Genomic DNA, 16,299 nt, shown 5'->3' on the forward strand with positions numbered 1-16,299 from the left:
AGAGTCAGGGATTCAACCTAAATTTTCCCAGTCCTGGTTCCCAAACTGTACCCATTATACAACACTGCCTCCCTCATTCTTTTCTATCAAATAAAGGTATTTATCAAACTTCTTAGCAAAATTGATTGGCAGATCTGAGTTTGCCTTTTATAGGTTGCATTCTAGCAATACTTCCCCTGGAGTAAGCCCTGCAGAATAAAATGGTTCTTACTTCTGAGTAGACCAGTTTAGGATTGCACTGATACTGTGTGAAACAGTCCTTAGTATACAACATTTCACACGTGAGATTTTGTGGGAATTAAATAAGAAAGGGAATACTGGCAGCTGAACCACATTCTGACTTTCTATGATCTAAAAACTTCCAATTTCTGAGCATTCATACTAAAGTAAAACCATTTAAATGCTGTTCTCCCATCTCCCCCCACCCCCCATAGTATATTGTGGTCCTTGCTCTGGTTAGATTATGGTAGACTCCAAAATCTGAACGGCCAATGATGCTCCAGGCTACAAGGAATTTAAAACCAGACTGCAGCCAAGAGCAAATTAGTGAAAAAGCCAAACGCTAATGTGAATACTTTTTACATTTGGAAAACCTTGCCCAATTTACTTCATAGCTGGGACCTTCCTCCATAATCTAATTGAGGGTAAGGAGATGGCTAACAAAGATGGCATCTTTTTTCCCTGTAGGATTTCTGTGCCTTTTAAAACTGCAAGACTGGCACAAATATAGTTTATGGAGCTTTCTCTAAGTGGGTGGGATGATAGCAAAGAATAACTTGATGAATTTCTGCCACTCATGTGGTCATACGCTCTCAGCCTAACCTACCTCTCAGGGCTGTTCTGGGGATGAAATGAAAGCGGGGTGGGGGTGGGGGTGGGGGTGGGGGGGATAATATTGTAAACTGCTTTGGGTCCCTATTGTGGAGAAATATAGGGTATATCTAAATCGAATAATAAATATGAAGAAATTTTCTGTGAAAAGAGAAAAGGGTTGTTTCTCTTTACCAGCATTTAACAAAGCTTCCCTGGATCATTGCTTTCTGATGAAATTCATGGGAGTGGTTTTCTTTAAAAACTACATTCCCATCTCCTGGGCGTGTCCTAGCTGCAGATGCAAATTTTATTCCTCGTCAGTTCCTAACTTTTTCTTGTTAAAGAGTCACTAAGGAACTTGGGACAAGTGGAAGAGAAGGAGAAATAGTTAGGGGATTCTCGGGGGTTGCATTTATTTACAAGAGTTTTCTTCCTGCTTCATGAGTGATGGAGATGTTCTCTGCGGGCCAAGCTACAAGTGACGAATGACACTTGAACGGCAAGTGTCATTTGTCACTTGTAGCTTGGCTCTGAGTTTTGTCTCCATAAAGTAATCGAGCTTGCCTTGAGCCAATGATGTCCTAAGGATTTCAGGGCAGGCCTGACTGGAAAGAAGCTACCCTTCCGGATTTATCATGGAAAGGAAGACCTAGACTCAGGGCTTTTTTTCTGGGAAAAGAGGTGGTGGAACTCAGTGGGTTGCCCTTGGAGAAAATGGTCACATGGCTGGTGGCCCCGCCCCCTGATCTCCAGGCAGAGGGGAATTTAGATTGCCCTCCGTGCCACGGCCACGTGACCATTTTCAAGAGGTTCCGGAACTCTCTTCCACCACGTTCCAGCTGAAAAAAAGCCCTGCCTAGACTGAATGCAAGGTGTTGCTCCCTCTTCTAGGCATTGAAAGGCAGGCCCGAGAGGATTTGGGATTTGGAAATGAGAAGGGGGAGGGGTGATGCCCCTCCATCAAACCAGAGAACCTCAGCACATAAGCCACTGAAGATCAGAATAGTAAAGAGTCCAGTAGCACCTTTAAGACTCACCAACTTTATTGCAGCACAAGCTTTTGAGAACCACAGCTCTTTCCATCAGATGCATCTGACAAAGAGAGCTGTGGTTCTCAAAAGCTTATGCTACAATACAGTTGGTGAGTCTTAAAGGTGCTACTGGACTCTTTACTATTTTGCAACGACAGGCTAACACGGCTAACTCCTCTGGATCTGAAGATCAGAAGAAAGAGATGCTAAACACTGACCAGCTGAGCCTTCCCAAAGGTGAGGGAGGCAGTTCTGATCAAATCACAAGGCTGAACGGAAGGTATCTTTTTGCAAGTGGTAGCAGCACTGACCAAGAGGATTGTGTCAAGAAAACATCCGATCCCTTTACATCTGTACTTTATAAAGTTGTACGGCTTTGCCCACGATCGGAGGTGCAGTGTCATCCTTGCGCAGGGGCCCTGCTAATCTTCCCTGTATCGTTCCAGTTTTCGTATATGTGCTGTTGAAGCTAGCACAAGGCGCAGTGGGAAAACTGGCTGTGAGATTTTTAGTTGCAGGAAAGTGCAAATTTTCTTTAAATCTCATTTAACGTCCGTTTATCAAAGCTCCACTTCGGAGAAATGTGCATTTTTGAACTAAAAGTTAAACATGCCTTTTTCTGTGGTTCGCCAGTATCCTTTTGAGTTCATTTCCTCCTCCTAGTGAAAATTCCTTTTAAAAAGCACTGCAAACAGTGTTCCAACTGGGGTCTACAGATATGGAAACCTGTTGCCCTGTTTCATCTAAATCATCATTTCAGGATGGCATTTCTACCATTGGATTAGGGACACCTCAGTTCAAGCCCCCTTCTGCTGTGAAGCTTACGAACCAGCCACTGTCTTACCACTTAACCTACCTCACAGGATTGCTGTGAAGATAAAAGGGAACCTGTCTGGATTTCCTTAAAAGACACAATGGGATAAAACTCAAATAAATAAACATAACCATGCCCTTGTGTATTTAATGCAATGGGCACACCTAGAAACTTAGCCTAATTTGGAAGTTAGACTTGCTGAATGAAATTTACTCCCGAGTATTGCATGTGATGGGACATCCTTGTGAGTAAACATGTTCAAGCTGCAAAGGAGCATACGATTGCAACTGGATAGCCTGATCTTGCTTGTGTTTCCTCAGAGGTAACGGGATTTACTCTAAGGTTGACCCATGTGTTGTAAGTATACATAACTCTGCATAGGGTTGGGCTCTATGCATGTGGCGGACTGTAACTCGAAAACCATTCAGAACCCAGATATCTGTGCCCAGGTGGCAAACACTGGCAAACAAAATGGTAGAAGAAAAACTGCTGAAAGGCAATATTGCTTTGTCGAAGAATCTTCTGCAAACAAAAGACGCTACCCCAGCCTTTGCAACCACCACCACCACCCCAAAAAAAAAAAAAGGAAACCATTGCATTCCACTTGCTCAGTGCTGATAAAAAGACTCCAGTCAACTCAAAGCAGGTAAAAGCACTTCCTGGAGCCAGAATTAAAACCGAGAAGGGTGGGGGTGGAGGAGAATGGGAGTTTCCCTTCTGATCTCTCTCACTCAAAAAAAAAATCCAATCAGGTAGGCTCCAGCAGGCGTTGATTTCTCTGTGTCCCTCCTACACCTTTCCTAAAGGTCCAATGGCTTTGCCCTGTGGGGAGATTGACTAGGGTCACATGGTCTCTCTCATGGGCAGGTAACTTAGGAGAGGGGAAAAAAGAATTTTTTTTTTAATATACTGAAGCTTGAGTTCCTGCCATGATGTCAAAGGGAGAGAAGCTTACAGCTTGTTAATTTCCTCTCCCAGTCAGACCCAGGGGGAAAGAGATTCATCCCAAACAGGTACAATGACGAATTTTTCTCTTCTTGATCTGTTTTATGGGTGTGTGTAAGCGCTACTTTCTTCCCATCCTCCCCTACCCCATAGTTCTGGCTTTCTGATATTGCCTTTTTTATTTCCACTTGGAGGAAGGGGGTGACCCTTTACATGTGGGGTTTTGTGTTTTTGGTTTGTGTTACTTTTCTCTCCTCCTTTCTCTCCCCTTCCCTTTTTATTTTCCTCCTTCTTTCTCTCTTTTTTTTTGTTTTTACCTGTGCTTTTGATTGTAGTTGTCTCTCCCTGTGGTCATGACGGCTTCTTCGCACAGTGACTCTCTGGTGGTCTTGTTTGGGGCAACAGCTGGTGCATATGGGGCTAAGCTGGGTTCCGATGAGCGGGAACTAATTCTCTTGGTGTGGCAAGTTGTGGATCTACACAGCAAGAAGGTATGGCTTCCCAAACTCTTGATACAAAAGTCGGGTGATGTGCAAAAATGAACCCCCCCCCCCAAAAAAGCGCAAACCTCTTTTGTGTGTGTGTGTGTTCTTTTTTTTAAAAAAGAAACTTCACGGTTGCCCATGCTTGCTTGAGAGTAAATCCCACCCAGTTCACTGGGGCTTACCCTTGAGAAAACATTGGGCTGTTATCCCTCTTCCTCCCAAACCTTTTTGGGGGAGAAGAGTTCAGTTGTCAGAATTGTGCCCCCCCCCCCAACACACAGGAGTCGATTTGCTCATTTAACAATTGTGCTAGAGAGACTGAGGAGAGAGCGTGATCTTCAAGATCACAAAATATACACAGATTTACAAAATCGCAGCTCTATCCCCTTCTTCCCAAGTGCAAATTCTTATGAATGCCAAAGCTTTTCCTTCTTCTAGGAGTCAGATGGTTTCCTCATTTGGGATATTTGGTTGTATTTTAAAAATCAGGCCTGCATGCTGCTCTTGGACCTATTGCTTCATATGGGAATTGAACTCCTGGGGAAGATCTTCTCTGTGCGGATAAGAGCGAGTCTAAATTTTCCCTTCTTCTTTCAAGGATGTGAACTCTTGAAGTCATTGCTGTTTTTAAAATGTCTGCCCAGTTGCCAGTATGACCGAACCTAATTAAAGGAGACTCTACCGTGTGATTTAATCTTCCTATGAAAACCAGCCAGTTTCTGGTGGAGTAAATATGTACTTCTCAGGATTATATAAGAATGGTAGCTGAGTCTCTTTGATAAGGGGGTGGGAGACCGTCTCTCCTGGAAAAAGGAGACCTTGGAGGATCAAAAAGATCTCGAGTTTTGGGAAACAGATAAAAGCATTCTCCAAACAAGGAGTCTTATCCATTCTGTAAAACGCCAGCAATTCAAGTCATTTTGTTTTATCTTTTTAAAAAAATCAACACAAAACACCTACAATTCCAGCATCTGTCTTATTTTGTCTCTCTCTCTCCAATTCCTGTCTTCCCACTTGTGAAATATTTTCAGGTAGGGACACTGCATAAATGCTTGGTGAAGATAGACAACTTGGAGTTGAGTGACCAATGTCGAGAAGTGACGGGCTTAACCCCCGAGGGACTGAGTAAAGCTGAGCCGTTGGACCGGGTTCTACAACAGGTGAGGGCAATAAGGGGTTAATGCACAAGGAGCAGGGCTCCATCTGATGCAACATGGCAAACAGACTTGCTTTCGGCTTTGAAATCAATGGCAAAATGTCTCTTTTGGCAGCAGCGGTATCACAGGCAAGGTTTTTCTGCAAAAGGAGACCTGCTGGGCTCCATAAAAGGGATCATGGCTAATTTCTTGGCATGCATGCACGCCCCCGTTTCATTCATTATTTGATGACTGGGAGCTGAGTATCGGCATTGACAAATTCTGAGAAACTTGCATGAGGTGGCAACCAGGAGCATCAGCCAGGAGCCACGAAGCCCCTGCTTCACATTATTCCTCGTCTTTGTGCTGGGTAAATAATTTTAGGCCAACCTGCATTTTCTCTCCTTCTCATCATTGTAAGGATTACTGGGATCATAAAAATGAAATGCTTTGAATTCTCCTAAGTATGATATAAAGAACAGCCAAGAGAGAGAACACGAGGCATGGTAGAAGTTTATAAAACTATGAATAGGGTGCAGAAGTAATCAGAGCTGACTTTTTCTCCTTCTCTCAAAATTTGGGGGCTTCTAACTGATTCAGGATGGAGGAAAAAAGAGCCCTTCGCGAACATGTGAAGCTGTTTTATGGAATCTGCTGTCACAGTGTGTGATGATAGTTTAGCAGGGTTCTTTTTAAAAAATTTTTTTTTAAATATCCATGAAGAAGAGCTCTATTAGCCATGGTGGCTAAATTGAACCTCCAGCCTCAGGAGCAGTATACCTCTTGCTGCACAGTACTTGTAGGGGATATCCTTCTTATGGGTTTCATGGAGGGGCATCTTATTAGACACTGTCATGAACAGTATATTAGACTAAATGGATTTTTAGTATGACCTAACAGTGTGATCAACTTACGTATAATTAAAATTATATATTGTGGTGTGTGATCTGTGACGGATGTTTCGCATGTTCAAGGGATAGCTGGATGCTGAGCTTGTTTTATGGTGGATTCAAAGGTGTGAACTTACCTTTGAGAGTTCATAAGTTCCCTTAAACTGAGCTGCCCGTTCTGTGTTTAAAAACTCTTAAACGTTGTGATGGCACCTGCTCACTGTATATTTAGTGACTTTAAATTTACAAAGTATCAAATGTGAATATCAACTGTGTAAAATACTTCACAATTTCTCCCCCCTCCACAAAAAAAAAAACCAGCCCTCTGACAGAGGTCAGACAGGTGGGAGAATGGTCTATTCATGGTTATGCCGGGAGCTTTGTGGGATTTGAATGTGAAACTAGCGCATCTAAAATCAATACCCCATCTCCCAAAGTTGAAAAAGTTTAAATGAGCTAAAGAGTCAAATTCTCTCCACTCAAGGCTGCACCCGTGACTTACTAAAGGCGCCGGCCTCTTGGCCACGAAAACCTGAACAATGTTATATAGCTCGCACTGGACTCTCCAAAAGGCCTGATAAGTTCAAACATATGGTGCCATGTATTTTCCTGCTCTAGCCACCTTGCCGCATGTCACTTCCCTCTAGGGTTGCCAACCTCCAGGGGAGCCTGGCGATCTCCTAGAATTACAACTGAACTCCAGATTACAGGGATCAATTCCCCTGGAGAAAACGGGTGCTTCAGAGTGTAGTTTCTATGGCATTATACCCCACTGGCCTCTCTCCTTTCCCCAAACTACGCCTTCCCCAGGCTCTTCCCCCGTATCTTCAGGAATTTCTTACCTTGAACTAGAAATCCTATGCCATCATTATTTGAATTCTGCAGCAATACCTCTGCAACCTGTATAAATCCTACAAAGTAGGAGAAATTATGTAAATCTGGTTTCTTTGCGTAAGCTTAATATTATCTGAAGAACCATAAGAACTAGGAACTTTCCTTTTTAAAACAGGTTGATGTTCCCAGACAGCCAAATTATATGCCCGTGTATTAACACTTATTTTTGTTGGTCTCCTACAGTATTTTCTTTTTTTTAATTTTTTAATTTTTATTTACTTGTTCAAAACACAAACTGAAACAGAAAAAAACCCAGTGCTGGCAACAAAATCAGTGTTGGCAAATCTATACATAAGCTTCTATAAAAAGTTTCCAAAGCTCTAAAAGTAAATCCAAATGCAGTTGCCACCTATATGTGACGCGTTCAAATGTTAAGTTTATAAGGTCCTGAATGCTACAAAATTACGTCACTATTTGCTTACTGTGTTTTGACATGGAAGACGAAGAATAGTTCATTTGAACTTTAACATGTGGTGCAAGTGTGTTTATTGGAATTTTTACTTGTTTTCCAAGTGACCTTTGAGAAAACAGAATTCAAATGGAAAAGCACAATAGCGAGGCTTTGTGGAATGTCTGAAACGGGTTTTTCATATCTTGTTTGAATCGCAGGGAGTGTGTCTGTGTGTGTGGGAGAAACTTGCTTAGGCAGTAAAACAGGTTCTAGAGACAGCCAGTGGCTCCTGTACGCGATGCCTTTCAGGGTTAGCTGTGCCTTCGCCTGAGGTCTTATCCTTAAGAGTGAGTATGGCAGACCTCCAGGAGAAGGGGGAAAATATTCTGCAAAAGAAACAATTAGACGTGGTGTTTCTTCTTTTTCTTTTTACTCTCTTCGTTCGATTTCATGCAAGGCTGGTTAAGGCGGTAGAATGACTTTGTTAGCTTGGAAATGGCTCCGAGACAAATGTTACAGGCTGCAAGTTAGATCTTGTCCTGAATCTTGCAACCCAAGACAGCTGGAACAACTTAGCTAGCTGCACTTTGCTGTTAACTTTTTAAAAAAGTAAGACAAACGCTGTAATTATGCTCCATTTTTCTATGGGGCTGTATCCTGTTGCCGCAAATTGCAAGTTAGGTACGGCTACTACGGTAGATGGAGAGGAAAAAAGGGTCCCTTTGCCTTGGTGTGGGGGAGACTTCCTCCCACCTCTTGGTCAAGTAACAGAGGAGAGTGGGAGCAATAGAGAATCTTGAGCAGTAACAGTCTGGCCCTTTCGTACCAGTTGTCGGGCCAGAGATGGGCAGCTTATTCCAGTTTTACTGCAGTCATGAGAATCTGGACCTTTTCCTAGTTCTAGGCTTCCCAACTCCAGTCTGGGAAATTCCTGCAGAAGAAATGCCTGGGGAGATCAGAGTCTGGGAAAGTGAGAAAGCAATCCCCCCTGTGGTAGGATTGCCAGGTCCCCTTACCTTCCCAGCAGAGGCTGGAGACCTGGCACCTACCTGCATTGCTCTCCTCGTGTGTGTGCTCCCGGCCTGCATCATGACGTCACTCCTGAGAAGTGACATCATTGCACAGGCCACATGCCGCCCTGGGAGCGCTCCTGCACTCCACAGGGGGCCTAATCGTGCATGACTCAGCCCAAATCAGGCTGCTACAGCACACGGGATTGCTGCTGAACTCCATAGTGGCATGATTCAGGCTGATTTGGGCCCAATATGGGCCGTTTCTGGCCCAATTCAGCCTGAATCCGGCTCACTTTGGGGCCAGATCAGACCACTGCAGTGCACAGGAATGTGCCACGTGCCCCAGAAGAACATTGCGCGCCCCAGGAGGTGCGTTCCAGGAAAGCAGGGGTGGGGGGTTGGGAGCAGGGGATCCCCTGCCCCCAGCAGGGGACTGGCAACCCTATCCTGTGGTCAAGCTGCACCTGGACGTTGGCAACTCTCTGTAGTCCCAAGCGACAGAAGCAGAGTTTCAGTGCTACGTCCCAAAGGTGTGGCGTGCTGCAGCCCACTCTGGGTTCTGCTGGTCCTCCACATCGTCGGCAGGAGAATAGGTCAAAGCCAGCATAATCTATTTTGCCTAGCAGGTATTTTGCAGTGTGCATAGGTTGCCCTAAGGAGAAAAGGGGAGCTAAAGTTTCATACTTGGGGAAAGAAAGCCACCGCATGGAGCCAAGCTTCAAGTGATGAATGACACTTGAACAGCAAGTGAACAGACTCACGTGTATTCCTCCCTGTTCACTACGTGATCAAGTGGAGCGCAAGTGAACAGGGAGGAATACACGTGAGTCTGTTCACTTGCCGATCAAGTGTCATTCATCACTTGAAGCTTGGCTCATAGTCTCTCCCTCATGTTGGAAGAAATAAGCTTGCAATATATGTTGTTGAAGCAGGTTGGCCCTTTAACTTCCTGGGAAGGGCCGCAGCCAGCCCTGCAAAAGCTACCTTCAGAGCCAGCCTGCCACTGGCACACCAAAGCGATTGCCTTGGGGGGCAGATTTTGAGGGGTATCAAAAAAGGCGCCTTTCTCCTGGAGGCTGAAGGAAAACTTGGTGCTGACTGGCTTCTAAAATGTCTGTATCTGTTGACTCCAGTCTTCTGTAGCTGCCACCATGATGGAACATGGGGGGCTTCTGAAGAACTTACCTATTTTTATTTTTATATACTTCATTTTAAATGCCCAGTAGGTCAAACGTTCATTCTAGACGGCTCTAGAAGTCCGGCCACTTTGTCAGTGCCCATTGGCTTGGGCCCAGCCAGTGGCTACATAGGTTCACTTTTTGCTTCATCCCCTAGGGTTACCAGCCTCCAGGTGGTGGCTGGAGATCTCCCGGAATTACAACTGATCTCCAGGCCACAGAGATCAGTTCACCTGGAGAAAATGGCTGCTTTGGAGGGTGGACTCTATGGCATTATACCCTGCTGAGGTTCCTTCCCGCACCAAATCTTGCCTTCTGCAGACTCCACCCCCCCAAATCTCCAGGAATTTCCCAGCCGAGAGCTGGCAACCCCACCCATGACAGATCTGAGAAAGCAATTGGCTCGGACTTATTTAGGGTTGCCAACCTCCAGGTAGGGCCTGGAAATCTCCCAGATTTACAGCTGATCTCTGGTCTACAGAGATCAGTTTCCCTGGAGAAAATGGCTGGTTTGGATTATACACCACCGTCACCAGGCTCTCTACCTGCAAATCTCAAAAAATTCCGCAACCCAGAGTTGGTAATGCTAGGCTTAATCCTGAGCCATTATAACAGCCAAATGCAACCCTGTGTGTTGAAGACAGCTGGAAAATGAATAGGCAAATAAGGCTGAAGACGGACATACCTCTCTCCAGGTGTGGATTTTCTGCTGTGGGGTGTGCTTCATTTCTCCTGACCTTTATTCTTGTACTGACATAGGTTTGCTAAACTCCAGGTGGTAACTGGAGATCTCCTGGAATTATAACTGCTCTCCAGGCCACAGAGATCAGTTCCCCTGGAGAAAATGGCTGCCTTAGAAGGTAGACTCTAGATTTATGCCAAAGTGAGGTCCTTCTTCTCCCTAAACCCCTCCCTCTCCAAGCTCCACCCCCAAAGCTCCAGAAATTTCCCATTTTGGGTCTGATAACCTTATTAATCTGACACATGTGCCTGGCTCTCTAGCATGGACTTTCCGCTGTGGGGTTTTGGGTTGTTTTGTAGCCCTGCCCCCAAGCTTTGGGCCTGCCTTTGTCTTTAAAACATTTCCCCCAGACAACAGTTTCATATCCATTTAAATACATCCCCGACTTTTTAAAAACACAGCTACTGATCTTTGTAAAAATGAAAATCTTGAGCGTTGCTGTGGAAAGGGCAGGACTTCATGATTGCCAGCCGGTCGGGACTCTGCACACAACTGGTTTCTTCTGGAAACTGGGCCTGGAGGAACAGAGTGCTCCTGCAGTCTGGATTCAGTTCAGTTTGGAAACTTCCGTATCTGCCCAGAAAAGTGTGAGTGTAGATTCATATTAGCACACGGTGTATGCATCTGTTTTTACTTCAACTATACATTTTTAAAAAATTAAATACAGTGATACAGGCCATGTCTCACAGCTGTATCTCACCGAGCTTGATTAAAACATTATACTAATTACTAATACTGAGTTTCAGACAAAATCAGGCTTCTTAAGAGTCTCTCTACACAAGACATCTTACACAGGGACGCTCAAGTGAAAGATCTTACAGTTGTTTTCCTCTTGGGGATACACATGCACAGCTAGGGAGACAGAGTATACTTAGATATAAGACCGCACAAAAAATAAGTCACTTGAGCGTCCCCATGTAAGATGTCTTGTTGTGTAGAGAGAATCTTTCTTGGGGGTGTCACTTCTCGATTTAAGTGGAGAGGGGAAAGTCACAGCGGGCCTTAAAGGCCTGCTTTTAGTTATACTCGGGTCATTTCATAGAAAAAGAGCTGCAGGAACTCATTGGAATAACTCATTAGCACAACTCATTTGCATATGCCACACCCCCTTGCCATCACCGGAAATGTGTCATTAGCATAACTGATATGCATATGCCACACCCTCTGACATCACCTATCCTGGCTGTTTTGGACCCAATCCTGACCATTCAGGGCCAAAATTGGGCCCAAAATGGCAAAAAGGGGCTGAAAAGGGGCCCAAAACGGTCAGGATTGGGCCACTGCTAAGCAGGAGAGTGATCCACCACCCATCAGAGGCCCAATCCTGGCCATTTTGGAACCAATCCTGGTTGTTTTGTGGCCTGATCCTGGGCATTTTGGGCCCAAATTGGGCTGTTTGGGCCCCAATCCAGGCCGAAACAGGCCCAAAATGGCCAAAAATCAGGTGGGCGGGGCCACCTGACGTGACCTTTCTGGTGAACTACCGGAACTGTGTTCCTGTGTGTTCCCCCCCAAAATGAGCCCTGGTTATACTGCAAATTAAATTGCAAAAAACGTATTTTTTTTAAAGCAGGGAGGGGTTTTTGTGTATATCTTTCAGTGGCCATATAAATTTACTACCTGTATCCAATGACTGTCGGAAGCCAAATTTCATGTGATGCGAAAGAAATAGAATTGGAACTTCTTGCAACTTTTAAAAAGCTAATCAGCAGTCTCAGGTGGCTGCCTTGACAGCAGAGATGAGTTGCTGAGGGAAGGAAGCATTGAACGTTTTGCTCCTATTCCTCTCTCACATTTTAAACAACCTCTCTGAAGCTACAGCAAGCTTTGTGGGATGAAAAAGATGGGCAGACATTACAGGGAGTGGTGACTCATCTCCCGTCTCGGAGGCTGCTATTTAGCTGTAATTGCAAAACTCGCATGTCACCTGCAGTTTTGTCTGTCGTGAAACGCACGTGCCCAAAAACATCCCAGGCCTCCAACAGAGGCAAGCTATTGGCCCATGTTAGTAGCATGATAGGGATCTAAACTCAATAGAAGTAGATGGGGTTTTTTTTATTTTTGCACCTTAAGAGAGCCAGGGAAGCAGGATTCTGTTTGTGGATTTGGCCCCTACGAAGAGAAATGAGTATTGATGCAGAGGCAAGGGCCGTTTCCACACTACTCACCTTCATCTGGAACGGGGCGCAACGTCGTGAAAAAAATGCAGAAGATAGCATGACGCCGCGCAAAATTCAGGCAAGAAGATGCTATCTTCCGTGGTTTTTTCGCGGCGTTGCACCCCGTTCCAGATGAAGGTGAGTAGCGTGGAAACAGCCAAGGTTGCCAGATTGCCAGCATCCCAAACCAGAGACAGAAAGATGGAGCCTGGTGACGTCACAGAGCTGGGCTTGGTGATGTCACACCAAAGAAAGTACTGATGGTAATACTTCCGTACACCACTACAAGTACAATCGTTACTAAGAGTGGGCGTATGCCTTCAAAGAAGGAATCAAACAGGTGGGCTGGCAACTGAAATCTTACCTTCTGCCTTAAGATTGATCCCTTCTGCTCAAGTCTTGGGGACAAAGCCTGGGGCCTGCCCACCTTATATTCCGGATAGCCTGCTTCTTGAAGGAATGCAAATGCTGACATACCAGCTGCACTTTCCTCCTTTTTATTATCTTAGGGCCAAGCTACAAGTGACGAACGACACTTGAATGGCAAGTGTATTTCTCCCTGTTCACTTGCCCTCCACTTGCGCTCCACTCGATCCACTTGCCGTTCAAGTGTCATTCGTCACTTGTAGCTTGGCCCTTAGTTATCCTACAGGTTACCATCTCTTGGTCGGCAATTTCTTTGTACTCCGTATGCCAATTCTTTATCAAAAAGTCCAAAAATTAATTGTACTGGGCTTTAAAATTTCTAATATTAGATAAAACTTTTTTTAAAAGAGAGTTCTCAGAACTCCTTTTACAAGTTCCCAATTTGAACCAGTGGACTACAGGCATATCTATGTTATCTGATTTGTTGAAAAAGCTGGGGTCTGGGAGAGGCTATGGCTCAGTGGTAGAGCATCCCCTTGGCATGCAGAAGGTCCCAGGTTCAATCCCCAGCACCTCCAGTGGAAAGGATCAGGAAGCGCTCTGCACACTGTCAATACTCTCAGGGCCAAGCTACACATGACGAATGACACTTGAACAGCAAGTGTATCTCTCCCTGTTCACTTGCCCTCCACTCAATCCACTTGCCGTTCAAGTGTCATTCGTCATGTGTAGCTTGGCCCTCAGCCTAACCATCCTCACAGGGGTGTTATGAGGATAAAATGGAGAAGTGATAGATGTGAGCTGCTTGGGGGAAGACAGCAGCGAGAAGGAGGGCGAAAAATCCCATCTTTTACATAACCATGGGAAGGGCTTTAAGAACTTCCCAGTAGTTATTAGAGACAGTGTGGTGTAGTGGTTAGAATGCATGACTTTTTTGAAATCTAATCAACTCTTCCTCTTCATAATAGAGGAATTGATTCGAAACTTCTTTCTGCCCAAGATCCTGGAGAGCAGCTGCCAGCCACAGTGGATAAGATTGACCTTGATGGACTAATGGGCCGTTTCCGCACGTCTTACTTGCCTGCGGAACATCGCGTGAAAGACCCGGAAGACAGCATCTTCCCGCACGAAATCGCGCCGGGAAGACGCTGTTATCCGGGAGTTTTGCGTGAAATTGCGCAAAACTCCCGGATAACAGCGTCTTCGTGGCGCGATTTCATATGAGAAGATGCTGTTTTCCGGGTCTTTTGTGGGATGTTCTGCAGGCAAGTAAGACGTGCGGAAACGGCCATGGCCTGATTCAGTATAAGGCAGCTTCGTGAGTTTATGTGGCGTCCTTGAATATCAAAAGGGATCTTCACATAAGCTGTGTGCCTGGCTTGTTCCTGGATCTAAGCGTTAAATGCACAAGAATAACAACTTAACAGCTGTAGCTCAAAATACCACTTTGGGGCTTCATTAAAGTCTGTGATGTTAAGCAAGGACAGCTTCCACTATACACAGTTTAGCCCAAGATATTATCTCAGTCTGACTTGGAAATGGACCAAATAAATAGGCAAGTCTCCCTTCCTCCAGTTTTCCAAGTGAGAGGCTGTTACTTTGGTCAGTGGCTTGCAAACTGAATGGAAGAGGCTATCAAGACTGTGAAATGCATGAATGAAATCTAGATTGCCTTTGGTTCCCTTTTTGTCATTGGAGATGAAAGGAGAAGAAGCTGGAAAGAGCCAAATTCTGGTTTATTTCTACAGGAAGTAACTGGCAGTAGACAGAAATTTTGTGGGCAAAAACAAGACAGGTCCCTGCCCCAAGGTGCTTGCATTCTCAGATGCCTTCCTTTCTGATGATTGTATCTGTTGTGGGAAGATCCTACTTCTACCAGTACTGAACATTTGTTTTTGAAACGATTTGATTTCCGATGGTTGTTGTGGGTTTTCCGGGCTGTATTGCCGTGGTCTTGGCATTGTAGTTCCTGACGTTTCGCCAGCAGCTGTGGCTGGCATCTTCAGAGGTGTGGTGCTACACCTCTGAAGATGCCAGCCACAGCTGCTGGCGAAACGTCAGGAACTACAATGCCAAGACCACGGCAATACAGCCCGGAAAACCCACAACAACCATCGTTCTCCGGCCGTGAAAGCCTTCGACAATACATCGATTTGATTTCCACTTCATCCCCTCCAGGTTTATGCTATAATTGGGGTGGATCCCCATGGATCCATTCCACTAATCAGGGCTGAGCAAATCCCAGGCGTCGTGGCAGGTAGAAATTGTATTGTAGTGCCTGGTATTTTCAAGCAGTCGTTTATTGTAAGTGCCTGCTGTGTTTCTCAGGAGATGTACAAAGCTTATTTAAGTAAGGGATAGAGTAAATATGGTTACTCCGTATTTATTTATAGGCTACAACATTTTGTTATAGATACATTGTATTTATATGCTGCAACTAGGGTTACCCCATATTTATTTATATGCCACATATTTTGTTACAGTTTTTTTTTAAAAAAAATGACAAGTAACTGAGAATCTGCGTTTAGGATTAGGTTTTGTGGCAGCAATAATTAGAAAGTGTGTTCATTAAAATATAAAACCCTGAAGTTTGAAAAATAAGTCCAGCTCCAAAATTTTGGAGGTAGTTCATAAAGAAAATTGGGGGGGGGGGATGTAGTTCACAAAGACAATTTGTTAGGGCACGCCAATAATAGAGGCATTTCTTGATTCAGGAAGCGCTGTCTCTTGAATCGGGGAAAACTCATTCCACTAACAGAAGTGGTTCCAACCCACTGTGTATGCTGTCATACTACGATGGTCATAGATCCAGAGGAGTTAGCTGTGTTAGTCTGTAGTTGCATGCATCTGACAAAGAGAGCTGTGGCTCTCGAAAGCTTATGCTACAATAAAGTTGGTTAGTCTTAAAGGTGCTACTGGACTCTTTACTATTGTATTACAATGGTGGCAGGCATTAGCTAGAACTTCCTTTATGATTAGTTGAAATGCAACTGGGATGTGCAACACACATCCCAAACCAACTCCATTTGTGATCTTTGCTACAACTCTTCTCTGTGCTGGGAGTGCTCATTCCTGTCTGATGGGAGTTGCTGTATCTTACAAGTTTCAGATATATCTGCCGCACACATCCTGGGGAGGCTGGCATCAGTTTAGATATTATAATTCAGTGAGGGGAACCTGGGAATTCTAACAGGACATTCTTTGGTGAGCTTGCCAAGGATTCCTTTGGGGGAACCACGACAGTAAAACTGCTAGAAAACCAGTATATAGTTGAATTATTTTATTTGTTTAGAAATTTTATATACTGCCTCTCCATAGACCTGCTAGCTGTACTGTGGGTATACTGTTTTTCATAGCTTCATCCCACACAAACACACATGTTTGGAACACACTGCATTTATGAAAATATGCAAGCTTTAATGAGTAGATCAAATAAAGCTTC

At 44.6% G+C, this 16,299-nt stretch overlaps 1 protein-coding gene and 1 pseudogene across 2 annotated transcripts in view; one reads left to right on the forward strand and one right to left on the reverse strand.

The window, feature by feature from the left end:
- Window positions 1–2,204: 2,204 nt before the first annotated feature.
- On the reverse strand, window positions 2,205–2,320 carry LOC129344350 (U6 spliceosomal RNA; annotated as a pseudogene).
- A 1,245-nt stretch (window positions 2,321–3,565) lies between these two features.
- ESRP2 (epithelial splicing regulatory protein 2) overlaps window positions 3,566–16,299 on the forward strand; it is a 79,703-nt gene continuing 66,969 nt past the window's right edge. For both annotated transcript variants that reach the window (XM_055000291.1, XM_055000290.1), the window contains exons 1-3: window positions 3,566–3,671; window positions 3,939–4,094; window positions 5,120–5,248. In XM_055000291.1, the coding sequence (XP_054856266.1) occupies window positions 3,957–4,094; window positions 5,120–5,248 (267 nt within the window). In that variant the 5' untranslated portion in view covers window positions 3,566–3,671; window positions 3,939–3,956. The remainder of the gene's footprint in view (window positions 3,672–3,938; window positions 4,095–5,119; window positions 5,249–16,299) is intronic.

Source organism: Eublepharis macularius, chromosome 16, assembly GCF_028583425.1.
Source record: "Eublepharis macularius isolate TG4126 chromosome 16, MPM_Emac_v1.0, whole genome shotgun sequence".
Lineage (NCBI taxonomy): Eukaryota > Metazoa > Chordata > Lepidosauria > Squamata > Eublepharidae > Eublepharis > Eublepharis macularius.